This window comes from Cupressus sempervirens, chromosome 9 (genome assembly GCF_028749045.1).
Source record: "Cupressus sempervirens isolate cs-2001-9-10 chromosome 9, ASM2874904v1, whole genome shotgun sequence".
NCBI lineage: Eukaryota > Viridiplantae > Streptophyta > Pinopsida > Cupressales > Cupressaceae > Cupressus > Cupressus sempervirens.
In genome coordinates this window covers 118,215,753-118,228,608 of record NC_143126.1, presented here as the reverse complement: position 1 = coordinate 118,228,608, position 12,856 = coordinate 118,215,753, and the positions used below count along the sequence as shown (strand labels likewise).

The window sequence follows — 12,856 nt, the reverse complement described above, 5'->3', positions numbered from 1 at the left end:
ATACCAAATTTGGCCTTGATTCTAAAAGGTAATATGGAGATTTTTCAGCTTCAGGTGTAACTGGCCAATGTAATATTTGGTATCATATTTTTTATTTTGTTTTTGATATCATGAATAGTTCAATATCACACTATGGTGGGAGATTTACAACAACAAAAAAAATTTACTATCATGATATGGTTCCCTCCATACAATTGGTGATGATTGTTATTGTGCCATGGTGAGCTATTTAGAGTGTTGGAATGATAGAGATTCTCTTGACAGGTTTTGCTCCTTTGAGCATGAGTGTTGGTTTGTGGAGATCCAATTGTCAGTAAGGTTTTCCTAGGTATGTGTAGTGGGAGTTTTCATAATTTATTTTGGTTAGTGCTCTTGGTATTGGGTACTTCGACAGATTGACCATGGAGGTGCTCTAGAAAACTAAGATGCTTGGGTGAGGTTGTAGTTCTATTGGTTTAGAGAACATTAGTTGAGACAATTTCTCTTTGGAGGTTTCAGCATGAAGTCTGAACATCTTACACTTGTGGATGAGCGTGAGTTCATTATAGACCTAGTGGAGATTGTTCTTGGAGAAGAGTCATTGAGACTTATTGTATCTTGGAGGAGCATCCTCACTCCCCACGCTTGGTCTATTCAGTAGATTTATCTCCTTATGCATTTAGGAGATGGTTGATATTGTTCCTAATTTTTGGAATGTTTTCAGTTTGATCTTCTTGTTTATAGGAGCTTTCATTCATCGTGTTTGGGTGTTGTAAATGCTCTCGTATACAGAGGTAAAGGAGATCATACTTCACATAGCTAAGCATTTGGTGGTATTGGTAGAAGGATGAGTTATGATTTGTGTTGGTGTTCCTTCCAAGAGTTTTTTGAGGTCATCTACTATTGTTGTACTTCATTGTTTTTTTAACAACAATATGTGGTCTTTTCATGAGGACTTGGAAGATGTCATTTTTGCAGTAGGTTGGTTGTGGTTCGTAGATCATCTCAAGTTAATGTCATGCCTTCTATGTGCTAATTGGTAGATTGAGTCAACTTATAGTTGACATTGCTAATGCAATTTAAATTTCTCTATAATGGTCTTCGAGTCTTTTGCACATCAATGACTTTTTAGGATGTTTTGTTGGAGGATGGTATATTTTGTGAATTGTATGGGCTGGTTATGTGGTTATAAGTCTACTAATGTTGTATGGATAGTTGGATGTGATTAGTGATTAACAATGGTTGCTATTCCAGCTATGAAGATTGTCTTTTTGATAATTTCTTACCATGAGATTTGGTAAGGGAAAGAAGAGTTTAAGTGGAAGGATATTTAGATATGAGGTTGTAGCATGAGTTGAACTTCAAGTGGGAGATTATTGGATGTGAAGTCCAACTGTCATGTCTATTCATTTCACATTTTTCTTATTTGTCTCTTTGTCTTCTCTTGAAGACTAATGCATAAATATAAGGGCAAAGCCCTATGTATAAAAGTTGCAATGACTTAAATACTATATTTTCTTTGCTCTTAGTGTGGACATAGCCACAGTTGTGGTGAACCATGATATATCCCGTCTCTTGTCTCTATTTTGTGTATTCTCGATTTATCTCTTAAATTAACACTTTTCACCTTGTTGGGACTAAAAATTGCATGGTCAATTTTGAGTCACATATAGAAAATTTTGAGAAAATCATGCCCTAAAGTGCCATTTATGCATATGTGGTTGGTTGCCAATTTGAGGCCTAGATGGTGTTTGAGTGGCTTAACACCTTTCATTTGATGTATGCATGTGATCCACAATGTTATTTTTCCATCCTGAATCATTCGGTGAAGTCCCATTTTGAGCTAGTGTCAAAACTTGTAATTCTGCTAGTGTCAAATAGCGACCAGAGGCCCAATTTGCATTTGAATATCTTTTACCCAAGAATGTGTTATGACCCATTATGTTGGGATTTTTTATTTTCCATACCAAAGAACCTATGTTCCAAGTTTCAAGTCATTTTGAATCCATTTGACTAGCTTTTGAATCCCTCAAAGTTGGTAGTTTACTGTTTTCATATTGATGCACATTGCACATAATTCTGGGAAGCCCTATTTGACATGCTATAACTTTTGACCAATTGACCCAAATGATGAAATTCCTTTTACATTGCATTTTAGAGGTTAAAGACTTGTTATGTTTCAAGTTTCAACTCATGACAAATCTGTCTGATCAGTTTTCAAACGTGATTCCAAATGGAATTTCTATGTTTTTACTAGTGTCAGGATTTGCAAATTTTTTGGAACCCCTGTCTGTGACGTTATATCTTGAAATCCATGATTGGTGAGATCGAATGGGTTCTATCAATGTGTTTTCCTCCAAAAATACTTTAAGTGTGTCAGTTTGCAAGTCATGACGAATCGATTTGCACACTTTTTCAGGTCCATTCCATTTGCAAAAAATGTTTTCTGTCAATGTTTTCAATCAGTAAAATTCAAGTAGCCTACTTTGACCGCTCAAAATTTGCATCCTGTTATTCATCATGAGCCCAAATCACAGATCCATACTCTCCTCATGACAAAGAACCAATGTCCCAAGTGTCAGTTTACCCAATTTTTGAAGCCAATTTCGAACCCAATTTAGTGTTTTTTGACATGTTTGCTTGTAGGCAATTCTAAGAAGGCAACTTTGATAGTGAATATCTTTTGACCTCAAATTTTTCATGAGACGAGATTCGACAGTGTAAAAGTGTGTGAAATAGAGAATCAGTATCCCAGTTTTCAGAGCTTGATCAAGTGTTTTGGTTAGTTTTTAAGGCCAGTCAACAAACCTCCTAGCGCAAATTTGACAGTTTGTAGATTAGTGGTAAAATGGGTTTCAGTTGATTAATCAGTGGTCAAATTTGATTTAAATCAATTCGAGATGATAGCTAGATTAGTCTGAGATGTTAAGTTGTTCAGAAATGATTTTCTTTTAAGCCGAGCCCATTTTGGGGCCCGACTAATTGCATCAGACTAATACAAGATGAGAGATATCTATAGTGAAATTGATCAAGCATCTAAATGTAGTTTCGTTGTATGAGGTCATAGCCAACAAGATAAAATTTTACATTGTTCTTGAGTTTGTATCTAGAAGCGAGCTTTTTGACAAAATTGTTAACCCATCTTCTGTAAAACTTTCCTCCAATGCAAAAGCCAACAAATTTTTTACTACTTAATATGTATTAGGGGTGGCTATGAACTCGTGAAGAGACATTTGTGGCAATCCAAAATATATTTATGACTTTGAGTGATCTTTTCACATGTTTCTTGGACATCATAAAACTGCATTGAAAGCAAAGTTGCCAATGGGGAGTTTTCAACTGTACTATGGTTTGAGATGCATTAATTTGTATGGAGGTGCCCTTCTTGTTTTGCCTATGTTTTATCTTAAAAAAAACAAAGGTTTGTTAATAGTCAACTTTTTCATTAAACAAGACACTTCATGTGTGCTACAAGCAGTCAAACAGTTGGGAAAGAGGATATGATCAAAAGGTTAATAAAACAATCTTTGTCATAGCTGCAAAGACTACAAAGATTGGCTCCAAGACATGGGAAATAATGAAGGGAGTTGTTGCCATGGCTTCCTGAAAAGTAGAAGCTTATGCAAAAGGAGGAGTGAATTGGAGTATAGGAGATTACCAAAGGAAAAACCAAAATGGCTTTATGAATGATGTAGATGGTGGTGATAAGAGCTCAGAGAAACGTGCTACAAGTTTGGGCAGTAAAAAACTCAAAGAGCTTTGCATTCTTAAATTAATCAATGTGAAATGTTTTTCTCCAGGTTTCGCATACTAGATATCCCATTTGTTTCAAAATTGAAGTGTATGATTTAGCATCTAGTGCATGGAGAATGTAGGAGTGTTTTTAAGAAGGAATGCGCTGATATTAGTAGGCGGATAAGATTGCCCACACCCAAGTTTGAAAAGCAATTCATAGGGGAGAAGATGTGCGTGAGAAACCCTGCTACAAATAAGGAAAGCCTACGTAGCTTGCACATGAAAAGCTCCCACAAAGAAAGCTACCAAAAATAGCAGACAAAGGAGTTAGCTAAGAAAGAAGGCATTTTTGATCGAAATTGAAGTAGGGGAGTCGGCCATATCAAAAGGGGCAATGTCAGTGTTGATGGAGCTCACGCCATGTATAGATGAAGTTGCAAGGGAGTTTAGTTTTTCTTTTAAAATGCCTTGTATCACAATGTTGTCCACAACTAGCTCAGAGCAACAACCAATAAAAAGGGCTCACATGGCATGCAGAAGAAAGAACCACTAGTCATAAAAGAACCCCAGCAAGCACACCATAGCAAAAATAGGGAATGCTTGCAGCATGAGGAGATCCACATCCAAAAATGCCCAAAGTAATGAAGCTCATGACAATTACCAAAGCAAACTAGTGCTGAGGAAGAAGTCATATGTAGGAGCAACAAAAAAAAACCAATGCATAACAAAAAGAAGTCAGCGTAAAGCATAAAGAGGAACACATGAATTAAGAGTAGAGGCAGCGCTGAAAGAAAACAAAGGAAGCTACCATGTAAGTTGAGTAAGTTGCCCAATACAAAAGAAGGAAATCTCCATGCATGGAGCTCTGTTAGATCTTGGGCAATGTTATTTCAGTTTTGCCTTTGCCGCGTTGAAGCATTCTAAACATTCATTAGTCATGAGATATTCTCTACATTGAGTGAGTCTAAAGATTGGATCTATCGTGCCATTGTTGATGACTAATGTGGCAAAATGGGATCCATTAGTATTCAAAGATAGACTTGAGAGACTTTGTGGCAGAGACTTCGTGGTAAGAGGAGAGCGGCATATGTGAAGTCACATGAGCAAAAGATCACCACGGCAGTAAAAGCCTATAACAGAGCAAAAGGCCATGAATCCATATTTATCCCACATTCACTAGGAGTAGTTTTGCTTAAGGGTTTAAATACTACTCCACTTACTTTACATGTTGTCTTAAGACAAGGCACGTTTTGGAAGCCATAAGCTTGCACAAGGGCCCCACAGATGACGTTAGACAGAGGAAACAAATGCAAAATTTTAAACAAAAATGCAACCGTGATGATGTGGCACCCAAAATCCAATGCAAAATTTTAAACAAAAATGCAACCGCGATGATGTGGCACCCAAAATCCAGATGCAACAAGATGACAACATGTGGCGAGATGAGCGGTAGGTGCAAGCCCATTTGATCGAGATGCACATTGGATAAAGAATGAGGGAATGCACGATCTTGACACGTGGCATGGGTCCCAATTGGCAATGACATGGCGTCACAGGAGCAAGATCAGATGGGTTCACTAGATGCCACCACGTGTCCAAATTGATGGTGGGCACAAGCCCGCTTGAGAAAGATGCTTGGAAGATAAAAGGTATAGGATTGCAGGCTGCTGACATGTGTCAGCAGGCCCCGCTCAGGTGATGGAGCAAGTGTTATCCAGGTGATGATGTGGCGAGTTGGCAGGCAAATCAGAGGCTGCCACCTGGCAGAAAAGCTTGGTCAAACCAGGTTGACCTCAAATTTGAAGGGGGTGGGTAGAAAATAAAATGATTTTAAAATTGTCATTTTAATATCTTCTTGCATGTGCACCTTCAAATGTTTTAAGTTTTAAAAGACATGCAATCTAAAGTTTTGATTTTAGATAATTTTAAATTTTTGAAACTTTAAAATTTAAAAGATCTACAAGCCAAAGCCTTGGCAGAGGACTATTTTTCAAACAGAGATTTTGGAGGTTTCTGGTAAGCAAAACATGTGATGTTGTATATCGCTGAAATTGGGAGAAACTAATTTTTTTGAATATGGAGTTAGTTTTTGCATAGAATGCCACTAGTTCATGCTACAGGAGGTTTTCTCTTAGAGGTTGATCTACATGTTTTATCAGGTGTTTCAAGTCACCAGTTGCAGAATTCAATGAAAAAACATCATAAAAGTGTTTTAGTGATTCTTGTATCAAGTTATTTTGTGTCTTTATGGTGTTTTGGCTAAAATTTGATCAATTGGCATATATCTGGGTTCAATTAGCAGATATTTGTCTTTTGTTGAGATACTTTGCATTTGGAAAGGTAAAATAGAAAGGATATGATTAGCAGTTGAGGGATTTGATTCACCCATTGAAGAGAGAGATTAGAAAGAAGTTATTCAGTTGCAGGAGATTGAATTTGAAGTGGACAAATGTCAATTGCATAACAGATCCGTGAATTCACTTCTTGCTATATCTTTCTTTCTTTCATTCATTGTAAGGGTTGGAATTTTGGACAGTTTTCTCTAGAATGGAGATAGTAGAATTGGCCTTGGAATTGATGAAATCTACATGGAAGATCTGGGATGTGTTGGTTCCAGACCATGAAGCTTTTCTTTGGCTATGATACCCCCTTCCCATCCCATCAGTCTCTCATTTCTGTCATTTTCTCTCTTGTATGACAACATATGTTATTGTATAGTCTAGTTTATTAGGCGATTTGTGAGTTAATTTCATGCATTTTCATGTATTATTTCAAGGAAATCAATAAAAAGAAAAAAAAGTGTTTAGTTTCAGTTTAAATCTTGTCTCCTTTCTCAATTGAGCTGTGATGTTTTATGGCCTTGGAACAAAGAGCCTAGGTCATAGTTGCAGTCCCTTAAGGATGTATGTTGCTTCATTGTTGCTTGTAATTCAAGGAATTATGTAAATGCTTCAGATATTTAATAGGGTTGCAATTTTATTGTGGGGATATCAAGTAAGAATGAGATTTAGATCGAACATTGATGTCTATTTACAAGGTGAATGGATAGATCATATATCTGAATATATGAATAAGTATCAGTAATCCAAAATGCATGAGGGAGATTCATGAATTTGTCCAATGGATTAGGCACTAATCAACTAAAAAATCATAAGTTTGTTGTTCATACTTGGTTTTCATCCACTTTCCCCACCCACATAAAATCAAAATCAAAATTCAAATCATCTTTACATTTTATGTTGAAGAGCTATAATAGAATGCCCTCGCTCAACTTATGAATGTCATAGATTTGCATTTAGCTACTATAGATCTGTGTTATTTCATGAGTTATTAGGAGATATAAGGGGTTTTCATCTGCAGTAAATAGGTTCATATTTATGTTTTAAATGCACTTGTACCATATCTCAGAACCTTAAGGTTAACCCGCCTAGGTCTTGCAGAGCCTGAAGTGAAGAAGGAGTTATGCCTTATAGTTGGCCCAAGGCTGCAGTTAGGTGTATCTGTCATAGGAAGTTGCTAGCCTTAGATGCATTTGTTTGGTTTCTTGGTTATTTGCAAAACTGTTAAATTAGGAGCCAACACACCTCATGTTATTTATTAAAACTTCATAATGATTAAATTTATTATTTTGTGTGTGTGTGTGCGCGCACGTGTGCGCATGTGTGTGTGTGTGTGTGTGTGTGTGTGTGTGAGAGAGAGAGAGAGAGAGAGAGAGAGAGAGAGAGAGAGAGAGAGAGAGATTGGTTTCTTTTTCATAACATCTTATTGTATTTTTCATAGGCGCTATGCTCTTAACTTTGCTAATGTTTAAATGTGAAAATTTGAAGTAATACAATCTTTAAAAGTATTTTAGGTTAATTTGATTGATTCATATATATGGGGTCTTATAGGAGCAGGTTTCCACAAGCAGTACCCATATTTTTAGGATGCACATATATATATAAAAATATCAAACATATTTAATAATTTATCAATTTAAATAAAATATTTATATAGACTAAAATAAAACTAAGTTATAATAGAAACTAATGTTTTTGAAAAGGGCTTGAGACATATAATTTGTCTGAATTCAACTTATTATAACTACATGCTTAGTTTTCAAGAAAATTCAAATCTAGATCTTCCTCATTTTGAGGGTTACCTATTAATTTTATTCACCTTAACATTTTATTAAAAAACTTATCAACTATAGAATTCAATCAGTTTGAAGCATGATGATTGAATAGTGGAATTATTTAACAAGTTACCTACTACTATTAGTAATTCAAGATTTTTAATTGATATTTTGAATTTAAGGTTGTAAGGAGATAAAATTTTAATGTTATGATTTTATAGGATAGTAATGGTGAGAAATGCAAATCTTCTAATTTTTTTGATTGGATTGTTTCAATTTGATATTTAAGTAATTTTTTTCAATGCAAAATTGAAAAATAATTTAATTTTTATTAATATTTTAAATTTATAAATTCTTTTCATTTTTTGTTCTTTTATCTTATGTAGGTTAAATTTATAAGTAAGAAAGTTGATTCTATAAAATAAATCATTAATTGCTTTTAATATTCAATTGTTTTCAACAAGACTATTGAATTGACAAAATCAATTTGACCAAGAGAGGACAATGTCATGCCAAGCAAACTACTGTCTCTTTGTCTATCAAAACTACACATTTTGTAGTAGATATTAAGAAAACTATATAATCCTTGAGTGCTTCTCTCTACACAATTTACTTCCATGTGAAGTTTTCAAACGTACGCCTTCAAATCTAATTATTTTAATCCAACTCATTTTTGCACATAAATTTCACCATAGTTAAAATTTAAGAATATGCTTCCAAAAATTAAAATTTATAAATTATTATAATTCAAAAAAATTATAATCAAAATAGGAAAAAACACAAAAACTAAGTACTTTTATTTAATATTTTCTATTTCAAATACAATTATTTTTGTTTCTATTATTCAATTCTTTTTATAATTCTTAATTTTTTTCTTGACAACTACAAGTCACTACATAACACATGTTTTTTTTATACTACTTGTTCAACATCTAGTATTATCATTTTCATAACTTATTGATTGTATATCTATTTGTTTTATTTATTTTATCTAATATTTTTAATTTACTTAGGTGTCTTATTATCAGTCTATTATTGTAGTTGATTGATTATTTTATTATAACCAATTATTTAGTGACAAATAATTACATTTTTAGATTCGCTCATTGGCTCTTTGGCTCTCATTTTTCCATGTACCCTCATTCTCTACTACTCAAATTTCAAAGAGATCCCTGAAAACTTGTTAAAAGTACCTCCCCTCTTAAACCAACACTGCTGAAAAGGTACATCTCAAAATTGAATTTACAGGCAAAAAATTCTGTGCAAGGTTTGCCTGGTACACAGCTCACATGGGCATCATCAGATATAGAGTGCAACTGGTTATAAAGGGTCATTAAAAACAGAGCACGTGGGCTCATAAAAAAACACACCAAACATGACTTGTGGCCAAATTAAGGGAAGTGACGAAACACAGAAAGCTACTTTTAGAGAGTTGAAAAAGTTAAGATGGGCCCTTTTAATGCCCACCGACATTTTATTCATCCCATTTCTTTTCATATCCAAGTAAAAAGAGAAGAAAAAAATTGATTATTTTGCCATATGGCCACCTCCTGAGTGCCTGTCATCACCGACATCTATAACTGCCTAATCCACCACCTCCATCTGCCCACTAAGTTTTATAAAATTCACTCATAAAATTATATTTCTCACCGACCATTCATCACATGCATGCTTTCTACACCATCAACTTTTCCCATTAAATATTTCATTCCATAACTTTATGTCAGCCATTGCCTTGGAATACAAGCCATGCTTGCTTCAAACAAAACAAAACAAATAAAAATAATGAAGGGACTTTTGAAATGTCTATTCTGCTCCAAAGCTGTGTTTGCACATGCCTCCCAATAATAATAACTCACGCAGAGCCAAAGGAAAACCACAACAACATGCCATTCATAAATACGTTCTGATTAGTTTTAGTTTACATATGGTGTTTAAAAGCTAATGAGTTCTAGGGGAAGCTGAGTTCACAGCAAAAGCTACATCGTATAACATGTTGTATCCATTAATTTGCTGTTTGACATAGTTTTAGCTAATATGAATAAAAGACGTTTTAGGATTATATTGAGGAGGGGACATTTTAAGTCATCTCACTACTAAATATGTGTTTAATAAAAATATAGAAAGTTTGATAACCACTTGGAAAATTTGAGAAGGGTAAAAAGTATAATCAGTGGCACATACTTATATTAGAACATGTCCACCAAAATTATAACAAATACAGTTCAAATCACTGAGAAACATACATGACACCTAAATCTTTTTCCTCTTTCTCCTATGCATTAATCGTGATAGTAGAAGAAGATATCATGAAACTATTAGAGGGAACATGTATAGAATAATTCAGGAACTTAGAATCTCAGGAAAATAGCAGAAATCAATCTCCCTAAGAATCTTTTACTATCTTATAAATACAACAAACATAAAATAGCAGAAATCAAAGACCAACTCTCCCTAAGAATCTTCTACTAATTTATCAATAAAACAAGCATAAATTAAAATCTAAAATTTTCTCTACTGCATACACGGTGATTGGAGAATAATAATAGCATGAAACAAACAGTAAAAGAACAACAATGGCAAGAAACAAAAGCTAATTGAACAGCGATGGTATGAAACTAAAACTTCGAATCCAAGGACAACAGCAGCTCCCTCTAAGAATCTTGAACCTAAAAGTAGTATTTTACTTTCAATCCGTTTATTGAATTTTTTCCTCTTGAGTTTTATTCACGAACAAGAAATATATAAACAAAACCATTATATAAACAAGAACTTCACAGTCCATTGAGATGGGTTACAAATATTAATGGATGACAAACATACAAAGTAAGTTATATAGATATGATTTCTCACAGTCCATAAAGATGGGTCATAAATTTTTATGGATGAACAAACATATAAACAAATTCATCACTGATATGTTTTTTCAGGTGCAGTCCTTAAAATGGGTTTCAAAGTTTTTGTAAATTTCTTTTGGCATCGTTATAATCCATCAATACAATAGAAAAACTCATATTCCATGTTACACACCATAAATGAAAAAAACGGGGGAATAAACTCTTTTTCCATGTTGTACAAAGCTTAAAAGAAAAAAATTCAAAAATTAGGGTTACCACAGATTGCTTTAGGGTTACCACAGAGTGCTAACAAAAAGAATTTATTGTAATTCCTTGTGAAAATACTCAGACCCTTTTTTCTGGCCTGTACAGATTGAGTCCAAGTGTTTGGTCAGGAAAACTGTTAGACCCAAAAACCAACAAGTGCCTTGAATTGAGCACCGCACTGTTTGATCCCACTGAGCTCACACTTGTTGTTGTAGATGATGGTGAGGATGACAAAGACAATGGCGGTTCTGCCTCATGAGCAAACCAGTCATGAAAAACCAAACGATGTTGATGCTTATTACTATCACTACTATTCTCATTAGATTCTTCATCTTCCTCATCTTCTTTCCTAACTTCAACCTTGCTCACCATCTTACAATCACTCCCACCATGATTGTTGGATTTCTTGGGGGGCTTACAAGGCAAGCCCCTCTGCAGCTGCAAGGCATGGTCCACAGCAGCACCTGCCTCTTGGGCTCTCTTTTGGATACTTGTAGGCGAGAGGTCACATGGGCCCTTGAACTCCTGCTTAAGCACCTCATCAGGGAAATTGAGGGATGCAGAAGGCCCTCTGAGATAGAGAACAGCAGTGTCGTAAGCCCTTGCAGCGGCCTCTGGAGTAGCATATGACCCTAGCCATATCCTAGAGCGCTTGTTGGGCTCCCTTACTTCTGAGACCCATTTGCCCCACTTCCTCATCCTCACTCCTCTGTAAGGTCTCCCCTTTCCCATGTTGGTCCTCTGCTTGTTCACGCCATTGCTGCAACATTCCATGCGCTCCATGGATGGCTGAATGAGAAGAAGTTCCCTTTGGGTCTTTAATGAAAAGAAATGGGGATGAATCAGCAGCAAGAGTCACGGGAGGATTCACATACAAAACAAAATGAGATTTGTACACTGATATTGACCGTCTCTACATTGTCGGCGATGGTAAGAGCGATGAGACGCTACGTAACGTTCTCATCGTTGTTGTTGTTGCTCTGATGGGCTAACAATGGCGTATGGATTCAAGAGCCCCTCTTAAATACCCAATTCATACATTCTTTCCTGTGGCGGTTTAACTCCCCATCTCTTTTATTAACACTTTCTGACTGAGTGTTTACCTTTACCCACACCGATTTGTAGCGTTAATTTTATTGACATTGTGGGTGGGGACCGGGACATTACAGTGGTGGTCCATTTTACTGCTGCCTTTTCCTCTAACTACTCAACATTCTACTGTCTGCTATTGGTTTTATATTAATTCAATGGTGAACATAGTAAATATAAATTTCATGTGGAGGTTTATCGATTAATTTACATTCATGGTTTAACGGTTTTTTTTATGGAGGTCTTTCACGAAATATTTGTAACTAATATAGGAGTACGAGTCTTACGGCTGAACCTCTTCAGCTAAGAGCCAAGGACTAAAGGGTATCCATTCCACCAAATTTGCCCAATGCACAATCCCGACCTGATTCAGCGAGACTTGATCCCTGACAGGCTCTTTAAGGGCCCATTGACATGGTTTAACATCTTTCAAACATGGAAGAGCATAGATATGTTAATCTTTTATCACTAAAGAGTGAACATTGTGTTCTCACTGAATTTAGTCATTTGTTAATAGTTTAGAGCATGTTCTAGTTGGTTAAGCCTAATATCATAACATATCAACTTGTTATTTTTTCAGAATTCATTGGGTTTATGTCTAAGTTAGGAAACTATCTTATGTTTACACATGTCAATCCATGTTACCTAACAACTCTACGTCATTCTTTTTAGTTATTTTCTATTATTGTTGGTGTTGATGGTAGTTCGAAAAGTCCTATCAGACTCTGACATCTCTTCCTAAACTTTATTTTTATGTGAGTTGAATATTTTAATAAGTCTTGAGTTTTTCTTTGAAATCTAATGCTTAAACTTAAACTCTTTTCAACTCACAACT

General features: G+C 35.1%; 1 protein-coding gene across 1 annotated transcript; it reads right to left on the bottom strand.

The window, feature by feature from the left end:
• Positions 1-10,969: 10,969 nt before the first annotated feature.
• LOC149537824 (uncharacterized) lies at positions 10,970-12,020 on the bottom strand. Its single transcript, XM_089799206.1, has one exon. It carries the CDS (start codon positions 11,713-11,715, stop codon positions 11,011-11,013), a length of 705 nt encoding a protein of 234 aa, XP_089655332.1. The 5' UTR covers positions 11,716-12,020; the 3' UTR covers positions 10,970-11,010.
• Positions 12,021-12,856: the final 836 nt, after the last annotated feature.

Bases quoted from the DNA above. Each gene is read 5' to 3' on its own strand.
- LOC149537824 (XM_089799206.1), bottom strand. From the start codon at position 11,715: ATGGAGCGCATGGAATGTTGCAGCAATGGCGTGAACAAGCAGAGGACC.